The sequence below is a fragment of the Silurus aristotelis genome (assembly GCF_946808225.1).
Source record: "Silurus aristotelis genome assembly, chromosome: 6".
NCBI classification, from domain to species: Eukaryota; Metazoa; Chordata; class Actinopteri; order Siluriformes; family Siluridae; genus Silurus; species Silurus aristotelis.
In genome coordinates this window covers 16,095,965-16,122,906 of record NC_139579.1, presented here as the reverse complement: position 1 = coordinate 16,122,906, position 26,942 = coordinate 16,095,965, and the positions used below count along the sequence as shown (strand labels likewise).

The following is a 26,942-nucleotide window of genomic DNA, read 5'->3' as shown; positions in this document are numbered from 1 at the left end:
ATATAGGCTCCCAGCCTGCCTCCATTTTAACTCTAATAAGCTTTTTAGCAAATGAAAGGAAGGAGCAGCTACAGCCAGACATGTTCTATTAATCAGCTTTCCAGCAAATCAAATTACCGAAAAAACATGTGCCGTGCTGTTTAGAATACGTCCGGCGATAGTCTGTGTTTTTGTCCAGCAGAGAGCAGCATTGCACAGTGCCAGAAATTGTTTAATCCGTTGACTGCAGCACTGTGATATCCAACTGAGCGAGTGTGACCCAGACAGTGGTGGACAGTAACGAAGTAAATGTAATTTGTTACTGTATTTAAGTAGCTTTTTCACGTATCTGTACTTTTACTAAAGAATTTCCGTTTGGGGAGACTTTAACTTTAACTTCTACATTTCAAAGTCAAATATCTTTCTTTCTACTGAACATTTTGCGAAATCAGTCCTTTTTATTTGAACTTGACGCTTGGTGGTATCTACTCAGCACCAACATACAGTTCAGCATTAGTTCAACACAAGCAGAAGACTTTGAGAGGAATAAATTATGGAAGAGACTCCTGACTCGGACTTGCCACTGCACCTTATTTGCGTGATTTATTTTTTCAAATAGTTGAAAAGAATGTTTTGGTCTCATGATCATTTTAATAGATATCAGTGTTTGACTCATTAGTATCATTGCACACAAAGCACTTTTTTTTTTATATATATATATGTTTAATCATTGAGATACGGATTCACTTTTAGTTTAAACAAGTTAATCTGCTAAATCAGAACCGTAACTATAAAAACTCTTTCAGACCGTACTTTGAGAAGCACTCGTTCAGAGCATGCTGGGTAGAGTACTGACTGAATGCTGCTGGACAGTAATAAGGAATTGTGGATTGGATTGGTGTTTCTTGATCATTCAGACGTTCTCCTCACTGTTCGCTGTTCTAGTGCTCGTGTATTTCGGCGGGCGCAAAGAGGGCGAGAGCTGGAGCTGGGCTTGGCAAATCAGCACCAGACTTGCACGCCACATTGGCTACCTAGAGCTGCTGCTCAAACTGATGTTTGTCAACCCACCGGAGCTTCCTGAGCAGACGACTAAGGCCTTGCCAGTCAGGTACTAAACACAGTGACTTTTTTTTTTTTTTTTTTTAATAAAGCAATTAATTTTGGTAATCAAGCTGTGATTCGATTTCGATGACTCTGACTGAACACATGCCCCATGTTTAGAAGGCTTAATGAGCGAGCGACCACTTTGTTCAGGTTACTGTTACCATTACTGTTTAGACACTGTTTAATATAGGATTAGTGAAGCTGTCCAGCTATTTACAGTAGTTAGAATTATGCAGCGTTTCTGAAGTTTAAAGCCCTGGTTACAGAGGTCAAAAATATCCAGCAACTGGTGTGTGTGTGTGTGTGTGTGTGTGTGTGTGTGTGTGTGTGTGTGTGTGTGTGTGCTTGTTTAGATTTCTGTTTACAGACTATAACAGGCTGTCGAGTGTGGGTGGGGAGACCTCCATGGCTGAGATGATTGCCACGCTCTCAGACGCATGCGAGAGAGAATTTGGTTTCTTAGCTACTCGACTCTTCAGAGTCTTTAAGAACGAAGAGACACAAGGTTTGAAATGGCTCACTTGAATTCCACTTCATGTTTCTGCGCAAGATATCATTTGACTTGACAGCATTTGTCTGTGGCTCTTTCTGCCCATATTCAGGAAAGAAGTGGAAGAAGACATGCTGCGTGCCATCTTTTGTTCTGTTCGCACTGACTCTGGCGTGCCTGGTGACAGGTATGGCCCTCCTGGCTATTTTTAAAGTGGACTCACCCAATGTGACGGTAAAAGCGGTGCTAGTAGCTGTGGCCAGTGTGGTGGGCCTCGCTCTGCTGCTCAACTGCAGGACCTGGTGGCAGGTGGCGGACTCGGTGCTGCGCTCGCAGCGGCGGAGGCTACACAGTGCCGCCAACAGCATGCACAAGCTGAAGAGCGAGGGTTTCATGAAGGTATACAACACTTTTGTAAACATGCAAGTCATACTGTACGTACAGGGTACACGAGGCGGGTATTTGAGAGGTTTTTGAGCAATATATATATTTTAGAAATTTTGGTTTTAAATAATCAGGTGAAATGTAAATACCTGAACTGAAATTAAAAATCTTTTTTGCACACAATTTTTATCTGATTAAAAAAGGCAGCTTTAATTAGGCACTTGCAGAAGATGTTTATTTAGCAAGACTTGGAAGAATCCTTCAGTGTCTGTAACAGAATGAGATTATGATTCATTTCATACATTAAACATAAACAAAAGTGGGGAAAAAGCGCTGAAAAAGTTTGTGCTTTTTTAAATAAAATATTCTAAACCCTGACCATTTTTGCGCTACAAGAGTGAAAATACTTACTTCGAAAATAATCCACTTTGCTGTCATTTGTTTACCTATAACAGCACAATCTGTATATTAGACTATTATTTATTATTATAATAATAATTATTGAATACTGTGTGTTTGTATGGATGGATAGACAGACCAATGTATAACTTTATGTATTGCTGCCAAAACAATCCCGACCTGTTGATCATTACCAGCATTAACTTCTTCAGCAATGTGAGCTACAGGAGCTCATTTGTTGGATCAGACCACTTGGGCCAGCCTCTGCTCACCACGAGCATCAATGTGTGTCAACGTGCACCCATGACCCTGTCGCCAGTTTACCACTGTTCCTTCCTTGGACCACTTTTGATAGATATTGACCACTGCAGACCAGGAAATTCCCACAAGAGCTTCAGTTTTGGAGATGCTCTGACGCAGTCGTCTAGTCCTCACAAATTGGCCCTTGTCAAACTCACTTAAATCATTAAACTTGCCCATTTTTCCTGCTTCTAACACCAACTTTGAGGTCAAAATGTTTACTTGCCAAATAAATCCCACCCACTAACAGGCGCTATGATAAAGAGATAATCTGTGTTATTCACTTCAGCAGTCATAATGTTATGCCTTGTGTGTGTGTGTGTGTGTGTGTGTGTGTGTGTGTGAGAGTAAGTAGTATTTGATACCGTTCTGTAGATTTCACCTGTATATTGCATTATATTAAAATCATAAATACACATGAATTATATTCTATAAATTATGTTTCATGTATTGGTGCATCTTTTTATAATTATTTCTATATCGTTTTTAACTTGTATGTATCCCTCTGTTGTTTTTCATTGTTCGACTAGGCTACGCTTATTTTTTGTGTCGTTTTTTTATTTTTTATCTAGGTGCTCAAATGTGAAGTGGAGCTCATGGCTAAAATGGCGAAGACCATCGATGGCTTTACTCAGAATCAGACTCGCCTGGTTGTCATCATCGACGGCTTGGACTCCTGCGAACAGGATAAAGTGCTGCAGATGTTGGATACGGTGTGTGTTTGTTTGTGTTTGTACATTTGGTCAGATTTCAAAATTCTGCAAGAAAACAACATTTCAGAAATTGCTTGTGCCTTGTCCCATATTCTTCCTCCACCTAAATGCACAAATAACACCTCAAACCTGACTGAACGGTAAACACTTTCATCAGTTTCTCATTAACAAAGCAGAAACTACACACTGTAGCTATCAGAGTTCACCCCAGAAAGTTCAGATTCCGCTTTTCCGCCCAGAGTAATAGAATTTCCTTCAGCCAAACGTTATTATTTGGGGATATAATCCCCTTGTGTTGGCAGCCTGCTAAGTGCTAATGAAATCTCCCTCCTTCCAGAGCACCTGAAACCTCAAAGACCCCTTTGTGGCTCATTTAGTTGCATCACTTTTAAAGTCTGAGCTTTATTTATTTTTTTAGCTCTCAGTTTAAATAGAAATTACAAAATTGAATTTTTATCACACACTAAATGTTTTTTTAAGCTTGCTGGAGCGGAAGTTCCATAACCGAAATGATTTGCATACTGCTATGAATGGAAATGGCCTGTGAAGGATTATAGCATGTTGGGAAAGAGACAATAAGGTTTTTTGTGGCCCACTGCATTATAAACAAATATTTGAGCATAGACGATCGCCTGAGGCAGCAGACATCAGTAATTAACTTTTTAAATAGTGTACAAATCAGTGTCCTGTGACACTCTGCCACGCTCGAGTCTCTCATGAGTCTGGAAAGTCCCAGTCATTTCCAGGACTGGAGCTTCTTCCCTAGATTGCAGGCTTTTCTATTTGGTGTCCTGTCCTGATAAAAGGTGCTGTTTATATAATGGGCAAGACGCTTGTTCTCCGACAGATTTCAGGGATAGGATAAGTGGCTCAGCCTACCACAAATCATTATTATTGAATGATACAGTAAATGTCAATTTAAATGCGAGCGCCACCACATTTAATTTTGATTTGATTTTAGTTAAAAAAGAAATATATTGAATTAAGTGTAGCACTATGAATCAAAACAAGACACAAACAGTAAGAAATGTAAAACATTACATAAAATGCAAAACAAAAATGTTAAGCAACACTTATATTCTGCATTATACAGAATATATAATATATAATCTTCTTAAGTTAGATTACTATAGAAATAAAACCTGGATCTATTTTATAGTAGTCAATGTGCAGTTTGTATAGCAGTACAGATTTACCATCTTCTGAAAATAACTCAACATACAGCCATTGTTCTATTATTGTCCAAATAACTAGCAACAAAAGTAAGTATACCCTAAGTGATAATAGCTGTATGTTGTGTAACCATGCAAAGCCACATGTCCTATTCATCATGTTTTTGTCTGCTTGACAGGACCATACAAATCTTGTATTTTTGGTGCTTTGAGTACACTTCTCTCATACTGACCACAATTTTCAACATGGCACCTCATTGCAAAGAACTCCCTGAGGATTTGAGAACTAGAATTCTTGTTCTCCACAAAGATGGCGTTGCCTGTATGAAGATCAGTAACACCCTGAAACTAAGTTGCAGTACAGTGGCCAGGGTCATACAGAGGTTTTCCTAGGCGGCGCAAGGGACCAGCAAAGAAGTTAAGTCCTCCACACAAACAGTTTGCTGGAGACAACCTATCCAAGAGCATGAATTACTGGAACCATGTCCTGTGGTCTGATGAGAATAATATAAACTTGTTTGGCTCATATGGTGTCCAGCATGCGTGGCAACGACCTGGTGAGGAGGACCAAGAAAATTGTCTTGCCTAAAGTCAAACATGGTGGTGGTAGCATCATGGTCTGGGGCTGCGTGAGTGCTGCTGGTAGTGGGAAGCCGCTGTTCATTGAGGGGAACATGGATTCCAACATGTACTGTGACATTCTGCAGTAGAACATGATGCCCTCCCTTTAGAATTTGGGCTGAATATTATGTATTCCAACATATTAACAACCCCAAACATACCGACAAGATGACAACCTTGCTGAGGAAGAAGGATTAAGGCAGTGCTACATAACAATGGTGCTCATGGAGAATACTGACACTTTAGACACAGTTTTGACATGTTCAATGAGGGTGTACTCACTTTTGTTGCCAGTTATTTAGACAAAAGTGGCTGTATGTTGTTGTTTTTTTTTAGAGAACAGTAAATCTACAAGCTGCAAATTGACTAAAATATATCCAAGTTTCATTTCTATATTATTGTCCATTGAGAACATATAATAAAATGGTTGCTGAAACACAGTTGGAGTACACAGCAACACAGGGTTACTCCAGGACCTGGCTTAGGAAATTGTGTTCTCATGCATCTCTTTCGCTGCAGGTGAGGATTCTCTTCTCCAAAGGCCCATTCATCTCCATCTTTGCCAGCGATCCCCACATCATTATTAAAGCCATTAACCAGAACCTGAACAGTGTGTTGCGCGATTCCAACATCAACGGCCACGACTACATGCGCAACATAGTGCACCTACCCGTCTTCCTGAACAGCCGCGGCCTCGGCACAGCCAAGAAACTCTCAATGGCTTCACCAACCAATAGAGATCTGCTAGCTGCTGAGGGTGAGCAAAAAGAACATGTGAAAAGGTTAAAATGTTTGACAATGTGTTACTAACCTGCAGTATGTTACGACTTTCTAACGAGCTCCAAAAAGGATGTAATGTAATAAATGCCTGATTTATATTTTTGTTTTTCTGCCTCTGCAGCATGGCATGAAGAACTAGAGAGGAAGTTTCAGTCTCAGAACAGTCTTGGAGAGCAGGCCAAGCAGGGCAGTAAATCGACTCTGAACAGGAGGGTAAGTCTCATCTGACTGGGGGGAAAAAAACAAACAAACCAGTGGGTCATGGATTTGCAAAACATATTTTGTGCTCTGTAAGTTCTCCTCAATCCTCATGCAAATATCTTCCTCGTTCGGTGAAACAAGACACGAGCGTCACGCAAGCACTCCCGTATAAGACACATGGCGCTCACGCTGTTGGCGTGCTCCTGTTTGTTGTTCTCGTGTGTTCTCCACAAGGCTGGCAATGTGGAGAGGGATGCTGTCGCAGCCCCTGGATGTCGCTGAGGAGCATCTGTAATTGATTTAATGTCTGTTTACCCTCCCCGCTGAGATGGCATTGCCTAATGACAGGGTGCAGCAGCAGTGGGGCTCAGTGACAAAGCTCTGGCATGGCCGGCGTCTAGTGGGAGGCTAAATGGCTCCGCTGCCTGCCCTGCGAGTGCCCCATTTGTTCGCCTCGCTGATTTATCAGCCCGCTTTTCATTCGGCTTTCGGGGACGCAAGATGCATTGGCTTTACCTCGTTACTGCTGATTTAGCTAATGTGAACTTGTAAGAGCTGTGGTCAATATCTGACCATGCTCCTTCTGGAGTCTATTTTCTTTCTTTCTTTCTTTTTTTTTTGGGACTCACACTGATCACGTGCCTTATCGCTGGCTTGAAAAACCGGTACCTGTATGCTCATTTATATTGGTAGCCACACACTCCATTCACAAGGCCTTCATTATAAACATCAAAGTAAACCTAGAGCAATGGCGCTCTCGATCATCAGCTGTCGAGAGCGACCTCAGGACACGAGTGCACAGGCTCACAACTCTTCAAGCCGAGCCGTACCTGAGAAGTTCTATAAGACAAGGAAGTAACTAGAAAGCAGCTGTGGATAAAGTACCCGATGCTAAAGAATAATGGTTGCGATCATGTGACCTCAATTGTCAATTATAATTCATAGAGTACTATAAACAAAAAGGGCATTTTTTTTTTTTTTTTTGGTACGATTCTGTATTTTTTGTAAATTCTGTCATGTATGGTGCAGTCTGGGACAACTGATGGGGTCAGTGATTATTATATGCAGAAAACATCTTTTTAAGTCTAGCGTTCTAGCAGAATCGTTTGGAAGAGGGTCTCTGTGTCGCAGCAGGAGTAAAAAATAACGATGTGCGTCTTTGGTCTTTGTGTAAAAATGAAGTATTTCATATTGAATATTTACATCGACCAGGCATGACATTATGAACAGTGATTATCACCTGTTAGTTGGTGGGAGATGTTTGGCAGCATTTGAACATTTTGTCCTCAACGTTGATGTGATAGAAGCAGGAAAAATGGGCAAGCGTAAGGATTTGAGAGAGTTTAAGTGAGAAGGGCCAAATTGTGATCGCTCCAAAACTGCAGCTCTTGTGGGATGATCCCGGTCTGCAGTGGTCAGCATCTATTAAAAGGGGAACTTCTTATTAATTGTAAAATGTTGCAAGCTGTTTAAAATGAGCCTCTGTGCTGAAGTGCGTCTGTATGTTCTGCAGGATACGTACCGGAGACGTCAGATACAGCGTACAGTAACACGCCAGATGTCTTTTGACCTGACCAAGCTGCTGCTTACTGAAGACTGGTTTAGTGACATCAGCCCTCAGACCATGAGGAGACTCCTCAACATCGTATCTGTCACAGGTTAACACAGCGCCATCATTTTTGTTTTACCCCTTAATCATGAAATCTAAAATATTTGTACGGTTTGACTAACCATTAAAAGAACAAACATACCAAATACAAGGGACAGATATAGTAATATTCTCATTTTCTTTTTTCATTTTTTTTTAGGGCTATAAGAGAGAGTTTTAAATTTGCAATAGTAACATTCGAAGATTATTTGCCTCTATGCTTCGTTTAGTCCATTTAACTACATGCACAGTGTTTCCCTACAGACCATCATTATCAACGCAACACCCGCTAAACTCTGGACCGCACTGGGGTCTCATTTATAAATGTGGCCTACACACAAAACGGGGACGGAAACGTTTGCAGATTCCCCTTCTCAAGTTCTGTGTTTCCACGTCGCACGTACACAGCGTTCAGAATTTACTTACAGGTGCTCAGTTTCTCCCTTCAATTTTCTTATAAACAAAATTAAATAATCGCAACCTTCGGGGGGAAACTGCCCTACGCACGTTTTCAGCTTAGTTTTGTGCGTGCGCCACGTTTATAAATGAGAGCTCTGTACAGGTAAACACAAAAAAACACTGCAGAATGAAAAACAGAGGAAACGGAGAGGAAACAGCGAGGGGCGAGGAGAAGATTCAGGCCAAAGAACACAGCCCAAAGTTTAGAATCGTTTCAAGCTAAAACATGAGGAAAACACCATACAGTGCGTTTTTTTTTTTTCTTTTTTCTTTAAGTAATTTGAAATTGATTTTTATATTTTAATTATATTTGAATTATTTATTAAATTAAAAAAAATGTATATATTGTATATATTTGTATTTGCATTTTGATGTAATATGGCAATTAAATGCACTAAATGGGTTCAGTTTTCACTAAATTCTTGTTCACAATTTCAGCAATAAAAATTTTAATTTCACTAAATAGGAAACCAATAACTTGTTCATTTCAAGAGACCCGTCTTCTTTTCAGTTGTATATTTAGCATTGCTCTTTAATGAAGAAAAGGTTTTTCTCATACGTTAACTCAAATAATCAATGGACTAATCTATAGCTGTAATATGAATTCGATCATTGGTAGATGCCACTAATTAATAACTGAATACCTGGACACTTAGAGTATGTTTAAATTAATATTTAATTAATTACTTGCTGTTTCATTGCAGCTGGTTTGTATTAAACCTGGGAGAGCTTTATTTCTTCTCTTTTTACTGTATTAAGACAGAAGTTAAAAAGTGCTAAAATTGTAATTATTATTGTTTCCTTATAGCAACAGTCTCGTTTACTAGTTTGTAAATTTGTAATACGAGTACAAATCAATTTCATAGGAATTATTTTCCTGAAACAATCTCCTCATCATTGACTTTTATCTATTCAGGAGAATTTTGTATAATTGTATATACGTGCTGTGACAGGGCGTCTCCTCCGAGCCAACCAGATCATCTTCAACTGGGACCGGTTGGCGTCATGGATCAACCTGACGGAGGAGTGGCCCTACCGAACGTCCTGGCTCATCCTCTTCCTGGAGGAGAACGACCTCGTCTCGGACCAGGTCACGCTCAAGACCATTTACGAGAGGTCAGGTTCGGTGCCAGCCGTCCTCCTACGCTTGCTCTACGCTATTCTGTGTTAATGTTGGAACCGCATTCGAGCATCCTGTGCGCTCGAAATAGCTGCTAACAGCCCAATCAACACATGCACTTACAACAAGTTACTTTTCAGTTTGACACACAAGTTCACAGCCGTCACAAAGCTTAACAGCTCGAGCTGCTCTGTAAATATTTGTCTCAGGGCTGTTCTTTTCCTCTTGCCTGACGGTGGCAGTAGAGAATTTTTCATCATTTTCTATCTTCTGTATCACTTCTGACCTGGCCAGGAAGAGACCTTTCGATTAAGTAATTTGTTTTGGCCTTTTTGTTCAGCCAGTGAAGCTGCCTTCATGTGTCAAATGTCACCGAAAATCGCAGGAAATCCGATGCTCTTGTAGAACAATGTATTGAACATTGACCTGGTAAGTATTTGCCTAATTCTTTACTTCTTTAGAGAATGAAGCTGTGTGTGTGTGTGTGTGTGTGTGTGTGTGTGTGTGTGTGTGTGTGTGTGTGTGAAGCAGTTGCTGCTGTTGCTCAGGGCTTGGCCTTTAAAGGTTGCTTTCTGTCACACTGCACTAGCATGCTGTGACTCCCCGGGCTGTGGAAGTGTCAGAGCGTCTCAGTGTCAGCATCTGGTCCCTCTCACACAGCCTGGCTCGCTCGCTCTCTCTCTCTCTCGCATACATTCTCTCTCTCTCGCGCTCTCTCTCTCTCTCTCTCTCTCTCTCTCTCTTGCATACATTCTCTCTCCATTTCACTTGCTCACACTATTCTCTCTCATTTTTAACCATGTTATACCTGTAGTGTATAAATGCACCTGTTTCTCCCATCCTCTCTCTCTCTCTCTCTCTCTCTCCCAATCCTACCCCCCCCCCACCTGTTAAAGATGAAATAAAAGCATTCCATGTAGTAAATTAAGTTGTAAAATTAGAAACTTGACAGTTGTGATGTCATTCAAGCTCCCGTTTTTTTTTATGGCAGTTGATGAGGTTTATTTCTCCTGACGTTCCCGAGGACTGCAGTGTGAGCTAAACGGTAGCACATTTCAGGCTGGACTCCTTTTGATCGAGTCGCAGAAACCGGTCAGGCTTTACTGATAAAGCAAGTGTAATTTACAGTGACGGCCAACCCAGAAGAAGTCGATGCCAACGTTCGTTGTTGATCGATAACCTCATCGACAGCTGCACTGTTAATCATGTGCTTTTTATGACATTTGCCCTTATCCAGAGCTACTTACATTTATCTCATTTATACAACTGAGCAGCTATGGGATTAATGGTCTTGCTCAAAGGGGCAAAGGCCTAGGAGTGGCAGCTTGCTGTGGCTGGGATTTGAACTCAATCTTCGAATCCAAAGTCCAATGCTTCACCCACTAAGCGACCACCTCCCCCTACTAGCTAGTTAGCTTTGGCTTTGCTAACGCTATTCATTAGTGATTGCATATTTGCATTAATACTTTTCATTTGCTCATGTGTGTATATAAATATATTTTTTTAACATACAGTTTTGAACTAGCTAATTTAAAGCTCAGCTCCCTCCTGTCACTGTCTCGTTATAGCTACAGGTAGTATACAGGAAGTCCCTAAGTTACGATGGTTTGTCAGTCTTACAATGACGGTAGCGATACAAATATTTATTTTTACAAATATTAAAATTCATGATCCGTTTGGGACACTGCCAGGATGCCTGAAAAATCGTAACCTCGCCAGCAGTCAGAGTTGAGTTGTCCCGATGTCGGAGGGCGTATATTTGTTCTGTGATTTTGGTGTTTCAAAGCCCAATTTTAGCTCTTGTTCCTCTCATTTTTATTGGCGTCGCCGCACACAGTCGTTCGGCTCTGCCCCTTTCCTTGCGAACCGCCGCTTGTCCACGCCCCCTGCTGAAACATATATACATACTGTAAAGATTATACATTACGGTACTGTAATTTGCTTCAATTTGCTATTTGATTGTGCTCAACATTAACCCATACAGGTCACCTTTCTTTAAGGCTCCTGGGCAGGCTAGGCCGTGTCTGGATTTTTCAGGTTACGATGGGTTCATCAGAACACAGCTTTACTGTTAAACAGCCATTTGATTGCAAGTCTTAAGTTTTTGAAAGAACATTAAAATTGTCCTTCTGACTGATTCGGCTTCTGCACCCTTGCCCTGTTTTCCTCCATTTTAGTGTTTGGCTCAATACATGGTGCTGATATTTATCTCTTGGAACAACTCTTCATGAGAAGAGTTCAGTCAGTCAACACACGAGTCATTTAAATGAAGGTTTAAAGATCTTTAACTTAACTTACGGTGAACTTGGCACATAAAAACATGCAAAGGTTATAGCAAAGATCTAAGTATGCACTACACTTGATCATTTTAAAACACAACCATCAGTTGAGATCGTTTTTTTTTTTTCCTGAAGAGAGCTAAAAAAAAAAAACCCAGCTGACATGTTGCGTTCTTATCTGTGCCAGATATGTCTCCTGATGATAAACTGTCAACTTTTTCTTGATGCTCGCTTTTTACCTCCGCTTCCCTTGTTTGATCACGTGGCCAAGCGGCTGCCTTATCTCTTGCTAGTTCTTTTTAGAGCGACGTGAGTCACATCACTTCACAAATCCCTCGGCTGATGTTCGCCGGTTGGCAACATAAGTAGAATCTGGCCCTTTTTGTTTTCATCCTCACCCTCTACTCCTTTCTTCCTCTGTTTAACTGTCATTCTGCGGTCAGCGTCACGTTAAAACACTGACCCACAAACAGTCATTTTCAGATTCTTGCTTCCCTCGCGGCCTGTGTGTAGGGGCATTGTGAAACATCACTGCCCATGTGGCTGCGAGTTCAACTTTTCACATACGCCCCAGGGCTGTATGTCGCCCCAGACGCATCAGCCTATCAGAGAGGACGTTACTGAAAGAGTGAGTCAGCGATTCATAGGTCAGCTGTCACTCTGAATCGCACTCAATGTGGCTTCTCTCTGTTTCGTGTGTGTGCGTGCATGTGGGTGAGAAAGAGGGGGCTGATGGACGCATCATGTGCTTGGGAAGAGGACATACTGTGTGTGAGAGCATGTGGGCGTATTGCCTAGTTTAGATTTGTTTTTATGTTTCTCTCCTCCCTTTAACTCACACACATTGATTTCTGGAAGAGAGAAGTGATAAAATACCCTTTTACTGACCTTGTTCTCTCAGAGTGGATTAGAAGTCATGAAGCCTTTAGGCTCTTTCAAGTTCTGTACCAAGTATTATCTTTCTTCTCACTTTGCTTTCAAACTTAAAGAATAAAGAACAGAGTCTCATGACGCTGAGCGTTAGAAATACACGTAAGTAGCACAACACAACCACACGCACACCCGCACCTTGCTGCAATTACTACGCCTTAAAGAGAGTAAGCAGAAGAGTTCCAGCTACCCGTGCTGTGTGCTGTGCCACTGACACAATGCCTCTGTAACGATGTGTTGCTTCGGTTGTCTAGATACGTCTATACCATAGAGCGGCGATCTCATCATGGAAGCAACTTCTTTCTCTCCCACGGCACGCCAGTGTTTTAATCTGCTGGAGAATGTGAATAATCGGTTAATAACATTAGCCTGTTTTATGATTAACACAGAGAGGCAGTGCAGGCTAAAGTAATCTGGCTTAGAAACTGTGTGTGTGTGTGTGTTTGTGTGTGTGTTGGAGGGGGCAGCTCTGAGCACAAAGATCGCTGTGTCCTCAGGAGACACAGGCCGAGTCTGCACCTACACACAAAAACACCCTGACCAGCGTGATTCATCCGTTCTACTGGGAAAACTACAAATTGCATGTAGGAGGCCAAGTCTTCTGCGGCCCCAGCACACTTAGGCAAATTGAAAGCAAAACAAACCCCCGAAAGGGCTGCGCACATTTATTTATTTATTTTTGTTATTTATATCAACACTTGGGGCCGTGTTGCCTGAATGCATTCACCTTTTTTTTTTTTTTCGAATTCTAACCGGACATATTTTTCTCTGCGTCCTCTGCTGTGCACTCGCTCACCTGCTTCTTCTCTCCCTCACCTCAGGAGGGGAAATCGGGAAGAGCGTAATTACACCATAAAAAGTAAAGTCCGGCAGCAGGCGGAAGCCCAAATCTAGTGCGCCGGCGGAGAGGAAGCGAGAGTCCTTCTGACTGCTGGTGGCCGTGATCTGGTGTGGAGTTTTTGAGCGGAGTCAGGTCCAGCGGGAGGTTATTTCTGGTTGCCGCGCTCCGATTTTAGCTTGTCGAAAGGTGTGGCCCACCGAGCCGTCTCTGCTCCGACATCTGGTGTCCTGCGCGTGCCAGCACGGCCTGACGGAACCCGAGCGGGCTGAGCACCGTGCCCAGACCAACCCCTCCCCTCGTCACACACACATACACACGCGCACCTGACATGGGCCGCTAGCATATGTCGTTCACACACACACACACACACACACACCTCCCATACTGCCAGAGCCCCTTGTTAATTAACCGTTAGGAGAGCTGGTGACACGTGCTCCCACACAACCTTTCGCACCCAGGAGCGAGTGTGAAAGCTCAGGAAAGAGCACATGCCCCCTCACCTTTTTTTCTTCACCTCGCTAAGCATCACTTGGCATTACTCCCTCACACTGTCCTTCAGTTTATCTGGATGCCTAAACGCTCCTCCTTGTTTACAAATCCGCAAGCGTCTTCTCTCCTGTCGCGCTTCCCCACGTCACACATTTATCCAGCGGACAACGAGTGCCGCGCTGCGCCCTTAATCCCGGCTTTTAAAAGCGATTTCTGCAAAACTTTTTTAACTAATGACACTTGAAATGAATCTATGCGAGGCAATCAGAGCTCATTAGAAATACTCCTTTTTGCAAGTACAGAAACATTAAGATGACATACTGTTCATTCAGGATTACTTTAATTGGACCACTTATTGTAATTTTGGTTGCAATTACCGTCAGTGATAAAAGCTTTTTTTTTTTTTTCCTAAAGCACATTTTGGCTAATTCCCTTTATGCATGCTGCCTAATAAGGCTTTAAATATCACTTCTCAACAAAAGAGAACAGCTTCCTTTTTTTCCTTCTTCAACACTTTTGAACTTTTGTGCCCCTGAGTGAAAGATTCTTTTTTCATCTCGCTCTTTGTTGCTGTTTCCGTATTTCCGTCACGTAGCGAGCTTGTCTCGAACAAGTCTGAGAGTTTTGCTCAGTATGCCTCTCTCTCTCTCTCTCTCTCTGGATTGAGCCTCTTGTGTGGCTACTGAATCCTTCTTGAGGCATTTGGTGGTGAGAAACTGGAAAATGGATAGCACTGTCAATGATCAGGTTGCTGGAAAATAGAAAATAGAAAGAATAGATTGTTTCCAATAGAACGGAGCACTATTTCTGAAAAGGAGCACACAGTCTCGGGTTGGCAGAGTGACCTCCAGATGGTTGAGATGAGCTGGGGAGTGGGAGAAAGTGAAAGTTAGAAATAAAGTGAGAGGCTGTGTGGTGAACAGAGGGAGATGAGAGTGGATGTAACACTGGGTTGGCGCCGCGCTGTCACAGAGGAATTGTTTTTTTTTTGTGCTTTGTAGTTCCCAGGCTCGGGTTTTTTGCGACATCATGATGATGACGAGAGTGGGAAATGAGCGAATGTTACACTGGTGCTTGGCCAAAGCTCTTTTTTTTTTATGGATTAAAAGATTAAAAATGAGTGTACCAGGGCACTGGAAAGAAAATTTGTATTAGCATCGCAGAGAAACGAGCGAATGCTTATCGCCCTATCTTCTCTGGCATTCTAAAACATGCGTATTTGATTAATTCAGTAGGATAATTGCAAGGTTATCAAGGTTTAGGTTCTGTGGAAAACATTGGGGCTCTGAGAAAATTATGCTTCAATCAACTTCTCTTAATGCAAGCTTGAGTAGTGCTATACTTTTAATCCCTCAGTTGTTTTCCCAAAGATCTACTCTGAATCTACTCTGTAGTTCTCAGAGTTCCCTACATCTCTACTTCATGATTCTCAGAAACCTTAAGACAGCCGTCGTTGTTTCTCACAAAACCCCCCACTTCTGCCTTACTGTGTTGCACCAGTTGTTGTTTCTGCTGAAAAGTACATGGTAGTACCTGTTAAAGAGGTGATCGGATGATGTCAGAACAGAGAACAGGGATGTTGGGTTGAGCCGCACGCGTATCTCAAAGGGAACGTGGTACGGAGTGGTACTGACGAGTGTAGGTGGGAGCTGGTTTGGCTTTGACAGCAAGCATCAGCGTTTTTAAAATCTGCCGCGGACAGGAACATGAAGCCTTTGGAGAGTTCGAGAACTAGGGGAGGTTGGAAAAAAAAGATGTGCAGCTGCAAAAAGGTAGGCCCATTTGACGCTGGAAAGGAGAATACTGCACGACCGAGTCAGATTAGAAAATGATAGTTAGCTGTCCAGCAATACACAAAGGTTTTATGAGTTGGCAGATGATCAGAACGTTCAGAGGTGATTTGGCAAAACCTTGATGTGAGCCTGTATCTCCAGGAACATAGACAGATATACATGCCAGGCAGCTGTATGACATGCTGAGAACTAAGCAGGGACATGCATGTCTAAGAAAGTCATTGAAATGAAATATTCAGGATAATACCTCACGGCTCGAGTAGGTAGAGGGAAAAAATGAAAGAGGACCAAGTACTTGTGGCATTCCGGTAGCGAGTTTGCATGCAGCTGATTAATGGATATCTTGCCGTGGCCTGATGTGTCTGTACCTTTAGGCTGCTTAAGAAGTATGAGTGCACCTCTTAGGTCTCAGTGGCAGTTCTTTTCTGTAACAAAGACAAATTAACAGCTCATTTCAACGTTTTATACAGAGTACAGAGATGTGATACTGGTGAAGAATAGTTAATGGACCTTTTATATAATGGGTATGACCAATTTGGATTCTTTTTATTGCACACAATGAGTGCAAGATAATTAGCCTAGATGCTAAACAAGTATTTGAATTCCCCGATTTCTTTATATTTCTTTTTTATATAGTTTTTACTATTACTGAAATTATATAGTTTAAAGATTGAGTCGAATTCTTGTTTAAATAAGCTGAATCAAATATGTTGGTGAATTTTAACAGTGTAATTTATTTATCAAAACAAAAGCTATTCGTGTAGTAAAGAGACATGTATTCTTTGCATTTACTTGCCTTAAAAAAATAATAAAAAGTACAGGAGTGTGAAGGGTTGATGCTTAACCTATGACAAGGAGCAGAAGACACTTATGTTACTTAACCCAGGGAGGGTGGCTTTATACAGGAAACAAAATGTGGATGATGTTTTAGCTGACCAGTGATGCAAATTCAGTTCCATGGTATTTCCAAACAACTGCTTCTTGAGAAGTTCCTTGTTTCCAATCTCATCAATCAAACCGTGAGAACATTTTCAATTCCCAACCAATTTTCAACCAGGCCTTTTTTCTAAGCATATGCTAAACATCTTTCAATGTTTGTTCATCAGCAAGGGAAATCTTGTTTACCAATTTGGCAACCATTTGGAAACAAGTGAGTAATAGCTTCTGGTTGCCTGGAATAAGTTAGCACTTCCTGAACTCCTTCAGGAACCAGTGTCTCATGCTATGACATATTTGACTTCTCATAGACTATTGCTGAAGTAGAATTGACCATATTATGTTTCCTTAATGTTTCTTATAGCACTTGACTTCATGCCTTGTTTTTGTGTTGTAGTAATTGATTTTTTTTATTAACCTTCAGCCAAGGTGTTGGTTTTCTGTAAAGACTGGTGTCCTAGTTTCATTAAATGGGTTTATTTTGGTCCCTTGGTTTTCTATAGTTTGGTCTTTTTAACCAGTGCGCTTTGCTTTATTAAGCCAATATCTTTCAGTCTTAGTCAGGCTTAATTAATCCTGTCTGCCAAGTGTAAGTTGGATTCGCGAAAGGAAGTTTCCAGTCAGGGGAGCAGTAAAAGGAAAACTTGAATGCAGATGTGTTTGTACTTGCATGTATTGGTCAGTTTTGTGTATCCAGCTGAACTGGAACCCACTGAGAGGTTCTTAACAGAGTGCTGTCTTTACATGCAATTGCGAATCAGCAGTACGGCCATGAACATGTTTGCTCTGCTTGCTTGATTGAGCGCCTGGCAGCTCCTCACCCTAGGGAGTGTTGACGAACGCCTACAGCTCCACGTGCCAGCCTGCCAGCTGCTCTCGGGGTCCCGCCTCTACGAGGATACCATTGGCTGTCACTAGTCGTCTTATGATGTGCAATTTCGGCCGCGATTGCTCTTTTTGCAGCGGTAACGTAGATTCTCCTTATTACTCTCAAAACTCGAATACGTTAGCTTTCCTGCATATCTGGCCATCTTTAGTAAATACTGAAAGGCATTTGCCTCGCACCATCATCACAAGGGTGGCTGGAAGCAAAGTCAAGTGGCACGTTAATCGGTCAGCCGGAGGGGGAAAGAGTGGGAGAATTATGCTCCTTCCCGTCAGCTGCTGCTGTGTAGGAGTTTTTCAAAAAGAGGAAGAGGAGGAAGAAAAGAAGGCTCAGTCAGTGTCAGGATTGATCAGCATTTAGTGAAACGCAGGCCAGAAACCTCCCAAGGCAGCCATGCCTCTAGTCTCAGAGCCACCACATGGCTGCAGTCAATAGTCTTATTGAACACGTGCAAGCCAGTACACTTTTATCTGCCTCTGCATTTATTAAAACAAAAAAAGTAACAATGTTTTCACATGAAGCAACTCTGCTGATCCCAGTGTTCCCATGAAAGATGACTGACAATGCCTTTGGTTATTTGCATTTTTTTCCCAAAGCACAGTAAAAAAATATCACAAGCAATGTTGGAACCAATTACTTGATGTTTGGGCCAACTTTTCCTCCTAACTGCATAAAAAAATGCTGTCTTTTTTTTTTTTAAGCGGATGGGTTCCACTGGTGCGAGCCAACACAAATATCAGCCTGCATGTTTTAGCATTAGTAACTGACGAGAGTCCTTCGAACAATACGTTAGCAGCTAATGTGATGAGACTAAGGTTTCAGTCGCGATGGCTCTCGGTGTGTCCATTCTCATACAGTCTGCAAATGCAAGATTGTGCAAAAAGGAAAGAGGACAAACACATATCTGTAAAAGGGGAAAATGAGTAACTACCCATATGTCCTCAGTGACTGACCAACAGAACCACCAACCCCCACATCCCTTCTACCATAATTCCCCACTTACGCCAGTATGGCTGCTGTCAGCTCAAGCTGTTAGAACTAGAGTGTTGTGATGGTATGTTTATGCTTTGGTCTGGGTGTTGTGTTGGCCGGTGTCAGGACATTTGTGTTCTTTTGCTTCATGCCAGATAAAATAGAAAGGCTTTGGTGGAGCTTTTACACACCCAAAACCATTCTGCATAGCAGTCACTGTGTTGCAGTGTTATGCTTTGTGTATTTGGAGTCGGAACTTCCCCAACATCCACTCGTGTTACAGACGAGCAACACATTTGAACTTTTTAAACTTGAAGTTTCAAGTCACAACTTTGCTGAAATATCGTAATATTGCGTATATCGCACACGTGTCCTGTTTACAGTGTTTCTATCCCCCTTCCCAGAACGGCCTATTATTCCTCCTCTGATTTGGCAAGTCTGCGATTCCATAAACAAGTGGAATGCGCATTAGTATTTAGACTGTGTGCCTCAAAATTCCATTAACTCTAATGCATCGTGTCTGGAGTAAATCATATAAACTGGTCGTTACCCAATCATCATTAGGACATAAACCACAATTTTATGGCTGCTTGTAGAGTTAAGCATTATATGAATTTGGTGTTCAAACAGTATTTCATGTGAAAGAGCTGTTGTGTTAAGGATGGCAAATTTGTAATATTCCCTATGAATAAGACAATAAGTTATTTTCCAGATATGGAGTATATGCATCAGTTCATGCTGGGAAGTCTGGTGTGTATTTTAAATCTTTAACTATGTTCCTAAGAAGAATTTCTTAAAGACGTCATTATGTAGCCATGTTAGTAGAGGAACGTGTGTGTGTGTGTGTGTGTGTGTGTGTGTGTGTGTGTGTGTGTGTGTCAGTCTTGTAACAGAGGAAGTCTCTGGAGAGGCTCTCGTCACTGGCTCCTGTTTGTCTGCGAGTGAACATATATAAGCACACAGTCTCACACACCCCAAATAAACATTTCCAGCTGGATTTAAGGAGAAGCAAGCCACCAGTTCTGCCTAATCCAGTGCGTGGGAAAAGCACCAGAGCCATTCCCTTACACTGCTTTCACCGCCCTCTTCGCTGTGGTGTCGTACAAGCCTGTTTGCAAACGAACTGCTCGTACATCTATACTGCGTGCTTTGCGGGTCCCTGATTAAGATCACACACACACACACACACACACACACACACACACACACACACACACACACACACCCCATCCTTGTGCACTTCCTCTTATGTTAAGCTCATCTCCACCTCCGTGCAGTGACATTGTGTGGAGGGTCAGCCGTCTGGTCACACGGCATCCACTGATGATGCCACTGACTCTAAGGACTGTGGGCGCACACTGCACATCATTGTCCAGTGCATGTAGTCTTTTCTCCCACCCAGTATATCACACACAGTTTCATACACATTCACTTTTGGTGAACACAGCTGTGGACGAGTTCACTGTGTTTTAACTGGTATCTTTGTTTGACTCGGATGTCAGAAAGAGGGAACTAGGTGTCAAAGCCGGTGTGGACCGGCCAGATATAGGTTCTAATCTGTGGTTTAAATAAAAATGATTTGTGTAAATTTATAATAGAAAATTGCATCATGATGCCTACAATGATTTTGACATGACTGGATTAAAGTGTCTTAGCTAAATCTTTGTAAAGTAGAGGACAGTTTCACAGAGTATGCTAGAAGCTACAACTTCCAATGAGTAATTGGAGTGAAAACATTTTCTCACAGCGTGTAAGAGACTCTTAGGGACTTTGTTATTCATTTAGCTCTTGCTTAGAATCCAGTAGCACCTTCCACACGTCAGTTTGGCCACTGAGCTCCATTGTGCTCGCCTCAAATCGGATTACTTAACCCACTGCAATGAAGGCATGCTAATGTGGTGAGCTCAAAAACTATGTGGTAAAGTCTGGGCCCATTACCAAAAAGAAGCCCAAAAAACTGTTTCCTAACCAGTTAGTACTTGGGATATAGCAGTTGATCCAACCCTCGCAGCGCAGACCGACAGAACAAAATGTCTGCATTTATCAGTTAACAAATCTTGATCTGCATCTGATATTAACTCCCATGCCCGGAAGTGATTTATCACATACTGCCTGACGTTGTGGTTTGTTGAGTTCAAGGCTAGTTCTGAAGCATTCTTGGTGGTTTTTTTAAGGTGGTGTGAGTGGGCCAGAAGCATTAAGCCAGTTTCACACTGTGCAACTGTGCAATTATTATTTTTTTTTTTTTTGCTTGGATTATTTCTTGTCACAAGATGACCTTAATAAAATCGGGGCCAAGATTTATAGCATGTTCTCCATGCTAGTGCGTACGATATAGTGAGGGATCGTGACTACAGCATGATCCGGACTCACTCAGAAAATAGGAGATACGTCATCAGAAATATTTCGATGTGAGCTTGAAATACTAACTCCTTTTGTAATTATCACTTGTGTATATCAGTTCGCCTTTCACATCGGCCTCTGCCTGGTTTAGATTTGTCCCCAAGCAGGGGAATACAGTCTAAAACTGCCAGAACAGCTGAAAAAACTGACCAAAAAACCCATACAGTGTACAATGTTTAATTCTAATGAAGTTCCGATAACGCTGGAAGGATGGGCTGTATTTTTGTTGTTGGACGTCAAAATGTAAGGCTTTTGTCTACAAAATTGCTTACTGAACCATTCATTGTGCTGCAGGATTTCCAAAAATATCCCCACTACCAAGGATGTGGAACCCTTGCTGGAAATCGATGGAGACATCCGCAGCTTTGAAGTGTTCCTGTCCTCGAGAACCCCCGTGCTCACGGTCCATGACGTGGAGATGTTCCTACCCTGCACTGTCAACTTGGACCCCAAACTTCGAGAGATCATCGCCGGTATACAGACACCACTCATTCCAGCGCAGATAAAACATCGACCTATTAGAGACGCTCAGTTTTTAGTTACCGGTTTTATCCAAGCGGGATGGAGAGTTCCCCTGGTTAACCATTAATGCTTTTCACACCGTCGATCTCCTCTATGAGGTGTGTCGAGAACCCAGACCAGAATTGTAAACGATTCCACTATTTAAGGCAAGAGAACGAAACAAGGGTTCTTTTGTGCTTAGTTCAGGATGTGAAACATCATTCAAAATTGCCTCCTTATTCCTGAGTATTTCTGACTACTTCTTTCCCCCGAGCAGAAACATGTGATTACAGCACACAGGGAAAAAAAAAAGAAAGTTGTGTTGTCAGACTTTTTCTGGCACGTTGCACTGGTTATCCACTGAATCTTTTGGGAGGAGACTGTTTGGTCATCACTGTTTGTTGTTTTGAGAACCAGGCCTGTTTTTTTCTTTCCCTCTTTTCTCACAGGACTTACTAAAAATGCTGTGCATCATTTGGCTAAAGTTAACCATGAGTGGGAGTAAATGAATGCCTTTAAACACATGTCGAAATTCTAATCTTTCATCAGAAATGATGTCTCTCTCGTTCTTTCTCTCTCGCAAAGATGTGCGTGATGCCCGGGAGCAGATGCACCTCGGAGGAGTGAGCTATCCCACAATGCCCCTGCAGGAGGCTCCGGCGAGGCCACACTCAGTGTTTGGCCAGGGTCCTGCAGCCTGCTCGCCCACCGGCTCCTTTCCCGCACAGACTCACAGCAGTTACTTCAGCGGCCTTACTGGGCCACAACACCCATTCTACAACAGGGTGAGACACGCGCACACTGAAAATAATGTCCTCTTAGGAAATACAATATCTTGAATATTGTCAAATATATCTAGTATAGATTAGATTGGGTTATTGTAATCATTAGATTAGATTAGATTCGACTTCGTCATTGTGCAAAATACAGAGCCAATGAAATACAGTTAGCATCTAACCAGAAGTGTAAAAGTGGCATATTTATAATAGAATCTATTTAATAAAACATATTTGACCAATTTGACCATATTCATGATGTCTCCACTTGATGAAAAATGATTGTTTTTGTTTTATTTTAGCCTTTCTTTCTTTTTTTTGCTTTGCTAATATCTAGCCCATCCCATCCTGTCCTCATTTGTTCACGTTCTTCCTTTCTCTCTCCTCCACCTCCATAGCCTTATTTCCCTCCTCATGTTTATCACGTGCCCCGTCATTATCCCGGCAACCCCCTCCATGCCCCCTCCCGCCCTTCCTCCAAACTGGCCTTCCATAAGGACCACAACTCTGGACTAGTAAGTACACAATCAACCCTTAGAGCCATGTGAGTATTGCAGTGTGGATAAGTGCTTCTCAGCCCCCAGTTTTCTTGTTTCATTACACCTAATTTAACACGCTAGCGAGTTTTCAAACTCTTCATAAACTACGATGTGTTAAATCATGTACCACATGTACATGTGCGCAGTGCCTTTGCGTACTGGTATTGGGATTGAGAACCACTTTACATGACTGCATAGAACATATCTCTATTGTTGCTTACTTTTGGAGGATTTTTTTTTTTTTTTAGGTCTGAGCACCATCTTGTTTCAATTCAATACCATCATCCATCGCTTTACAGATTCTATGACGGTAGTAAATTGGATTAGATGTAGCAGGAAGAAACAGCTGCAGAATTTATATCCCTTTACTGTGTGTGTGTGTTTGTGTGTGTGTGTGGGTGTTTGTTGTATACTTGTGTACTCCTACCATTCTACAGATTTCTGTCTTTCTCTGCTGGTTCACTTTCACCCATATCTTTTACGCTCATCATCTCTTTTCGTCAGGGTGTTATCAGAGAAGATGCCCTCGAAGGCCCCCCCTTCCTCACCTCCCCCTCTATGGTACCCATTCACTGTTATTCTCTGTGTCTCTTTTATATGCATTATAGGCCAAACTTTGGAAGAAACACCACCCATTTGTATTATTATTAAGAATAGTAATACATTTGAATAGACAACATAAAATAATGTAGCACTTTTTAAAAAGTGAATTGCAATAAAAACGGTGTACAGAGGCTTGTTTCCTGCTGTACTTTTTGATTGTGTGGACAGCTTAGCCTCCTTTGTATTTATGTATGTATGATAAATACAGTCAGCTCTGCTACACAAAAAAAATATTTAATTCAAATTTATTTTGCACATTTTTTTTTTTTATTTGTCACCATCATATAAATACATATACACTATATGGATAAAAGTTTGTGGACACCTAAACATAAGATTCGTATGTGCTTTTTGAACATCCCATTCCACATTTAGTCCCCATTTGCTGTTATAATAACCTCTACTCTTATAGGAAGATTTGTGAAGTCAGTTATTGAAGTAGGGTGAGGAGGCCTGGGGCGCAGTCAGCATTCCATTAAGGTTGAGATCAGAACTCTATAGCAGGAGATCTTCCATTCCAACCTGTATTTTCATGGATCTGGCTTTGTGTACAGGGGCATTGTCATGATGGAACAGGTCCTATTTCAAGTGAAGGGAAAATCTAGTGTGTGCCTCCAACGTCAGGTGTCCTAATATTTTGGTTCATATATTGCATACTGTTTGTCTTTACGCTAATACACCTGCATAATCTCATTATTAAATCCCAGGATCTAGTGTTACATAGAAAATTGATCGAATCCGATTTAAATCTGGTTCCTCCTAAGGGCGGAGTTTTTCCATGCTCACATTTGACCACTTAGGGATATCAAGTTGCTGTTTTGTAACTTGTCAATGTCTGTGATTAAATACACTTTATCAGTAACTTGAAGTGAATTGAATATGTAAATATTTTAAAAAAAAATTGCATTCTCAGACGCCTAGAGAGGCACGTTTGGTTATAAAACCCAAACCAACAGTAAACCAACTGAGAAAACTAGCTACAGTATATCAGTTTTTAACCCATGGCATAAGTGTACTTAAGATACTTCATGTATAGGTGTGCTTAAAATACAAGGGCTGTGCCCCCAATAAATGAACATTTAAAACTAATTTTAGCAGTAAAATCATATTTACATATTTGCCACATTGTACAGTTGGGGAAGTTATTGTTTGATCCCCTGCTGATTTAGTACATTTACCCCCTTACAAAGAATTTAAATCTTTTTTTTTTATGGTAGGTTTATTTTAACAGAGGGGAAAAAATATATATGAAAAAAAAAAAAATAATAAATATATATATATATCCATTTAAGAAAGTACCCCTAATATCAACTCTCTGACACCCGTCACAGAATCAACCTCTTTCAATCAAACCTCTCCACCACCATGATGTCAAAGGACATCAGGGACAAGATTATAGACCTGCACAAGGCTGGAATAGGCTACAAGACCATTAGCAAGAAGCTTGGTGAATAAGAGACCGTTGAAAGTTGGCGAGATAATTTGAAAATGGAAGAAATGCAAGATAAGTCAATCGCCCTCGCTTTGGAGCTCCAGGCAAAATCTCACCTCATGGGGTAAGGATGGTTCCGAGAAAGATGAGGAATCAGCCCAGAATAACACGGGAGGAGCTTATTAATTATCTCAAAGGAGCTGGGACCACAGTCATTAAGAAAACCATTGGTAACACACCAAGATCTCTCTGCTCAAGAATGCACATGAACAGGATCGTCTGAAGTTTGTCAGTGAACACCTGAATGATTCAGTAAATGCTTGGGAGAATGTGATGTGGTCAGATTAGACCATCGACTTGACTTGTTGACTTCGGAGGCAGAGAAATGCTGAATATGACCCCAAGAACACCATCCCCACTGTCAAACATGGAGGAAACATTCTGCTTTGGGGCTGTTTCTCTGCTAAGGGTACAGAAAGACTTCACCACGTAAACGGGGCCATGCACTGCAGAATCTTGGATAAGAACCTCCTGGCCTCAGCCAGAAGGTGGATGGGTGGGTCGTTAATGGGTCTTCCAGCATGAAAATGACCCAAAACTTATGGCCAAGGCAACAATCGAATGTTCTCGTAGCCCATTCCAGCTTTGTGCAGGTCTACAATCTTGTTCCTGACGTCCTTTGACAGCTCTTTAGTCGTTCTCATGGTGGTGGAGAGGTTTGAATGGAAGAGGTTGATTCGGTCACTGGTGACTTATATACACATAATGAGTTGATATTAGGAGTACCTTTTTTGAGGGACTGGACTAATTTGGGTGTGTGGGTGTCAGAATCCTTGCTGATTTTGTAGGGGATCAAAAAAAGATTTGTATTTGATTTTATTTATTTTTGTTACGTTTTCTGTTAAAATAACGCTACCATAAAAATTCTAGACTGTTCATTTTTTTGTAAGGGGGAACATAATTGAATAAATAATTCCAAATAACTTTCTAAATAAAATTGGTGACTCCACAAAGCTTTTCCATATAAAAAAATGAAAGATTTGATTTGCAAATGCAAATTGACTTTTAGAATTACAACATACTTGCCTTCCATACTTTTGGTCCGTATTGTATGTTAAAGAGAATCGTGTCTGTTTGCTCATGCATCATGACTTGGACTTGCTCTTCCACCAGCACACTTGCAAGAGGCCACATCTGTTGCTTTAATCCATGTCTCTATGTCCGTCTTTATGTTTTGTCCGTTTTCTGACTGAAGGTGTACTAACAGTCCTCTGCTGTCAGACTTCATGCTGTTTCATCACAACTTATTGCACTTTTGAGCTGAAGCTAGCTGCAGTTATGCCACCATGAATCTCTTGTATGCCCGTGCATCTTTTCTGCTTGTATGCCTTTTTGGATTGTTTTCATTAGTCGTTCACACTTTCTCTCTTTACGCATGAGATCAATATTCGATCGTACAGTCAGAGCTGTATGATCAAGGAGAAAGTATGTCCAGCTGCAAGTATACATCCTTTTTTTTTTTTGCTGAAACCCACTTTTCCTTGTCGGTCACACCAGGGTGGGTGCTTCTAAAAAATTCGATGCCTGCTTTTTAGAGTTGCAGATACACACTTCAGCATGTCTGCTGTCTTTCTCCCAATATCTCTCCTTATATAAATACATATTTCCTGCACCCCATTATATGAATGCTGTCAGCTTTGACTGTTCCTGTAGTGAATTTGCTTAACCGAATCATTGTAATGAAGACTCAGCATTGCAGGTGGGTTGCTGTGGAAGAGTCGATTTGGATAATTGTGTTTAATGATATGTCTGTCTATGTGTTCCCAGCTATTCTCACTTATAAAGAAGGTGTTTACTACAAGATATAAGCCTGGAGAGCATTTGCTTTTAAAACTTAATGTTAAACAGCATTTCTGTGGTAAAAAATAACACAAATGTCCTCAACTCCTTAAGGCTTCACTGTAGCCTTTAGACATTTCATCAAGTGTATCTGATTTCTCGTGTCATTACAAATTTTAATGACATACCTTAGAGATATGTCTGAATGACAAAATGCTTATTGAAATCATTTAGAGATTTCCAACTGCTATTTTCTAGAAACTCTACCTTCAAACAGTGTTATTAAGAAATCGTGGGGTCTCCTTTGTTTGTTTTTTTTTGTTGTTTTTTTATTTATTACTTTTTTTTTT

General features: G+C 41.4%; 1 protein-coding gene and 1 long non-coding RNA gene across 14 annotated transcripts in view; one reads left to right on the top strand and one right to left on the bottom strand.

Moving 5' to 3' along the window:
• Window positions 1–26,942, bottom strand: part of LOC310727394 — a 766,835-nt gene that overhangs the window by 267,112 nt on the left and 472,781 nt on the right. The window lies entirely within an intron of this gene.
• kidins220a (kinase D-interacting substrate 220a) overlaps window positions 1–26,942 on the top strand; it is a 57,937-nt gene that overhangs the window by 22,136 nt on the left and 8,859 nt on the right. For 5 of the 13 annotated variants that reach the window (XM_083543558.1, XM_083543559.1, XM_083543552.1 and 2 more), the window contains 12 exons: window positions 925–1,090; window positions 1,440–1,591; window positions 1,689–1,975; window positions 3,232–3,372; window positions 5,685–5,922; window positions 6,067–6,158; window positions 7,660–7,804; window positions 9,207–9,369; window positions 21,197–21,375; window positions 21,989–22,188; window positions 22,578–22,694; window positions 23,223–23,279. In XM_083543558.1, the coding sequence (XP_083399684.1) occupies window positions 925–1,090; window positions 1,440–1,591; window positions 1,689–1,975; window positions 3,232–3,372; window positions 5,685–5,922; window positions 6,067–6,158; window positions 7,660–7,804; window positions 9,207–9,369; window positions 21,197–21,375; window positions 21,989–22,188; window positions 22,578–22,694; window positions 23,223–23,279 (1,937 nt within the window). The other 8 variants (XM_083543553.1, XM_083543561.1, XM_083543560.1 and 5 more) reach the window with 3 other exon arrangements.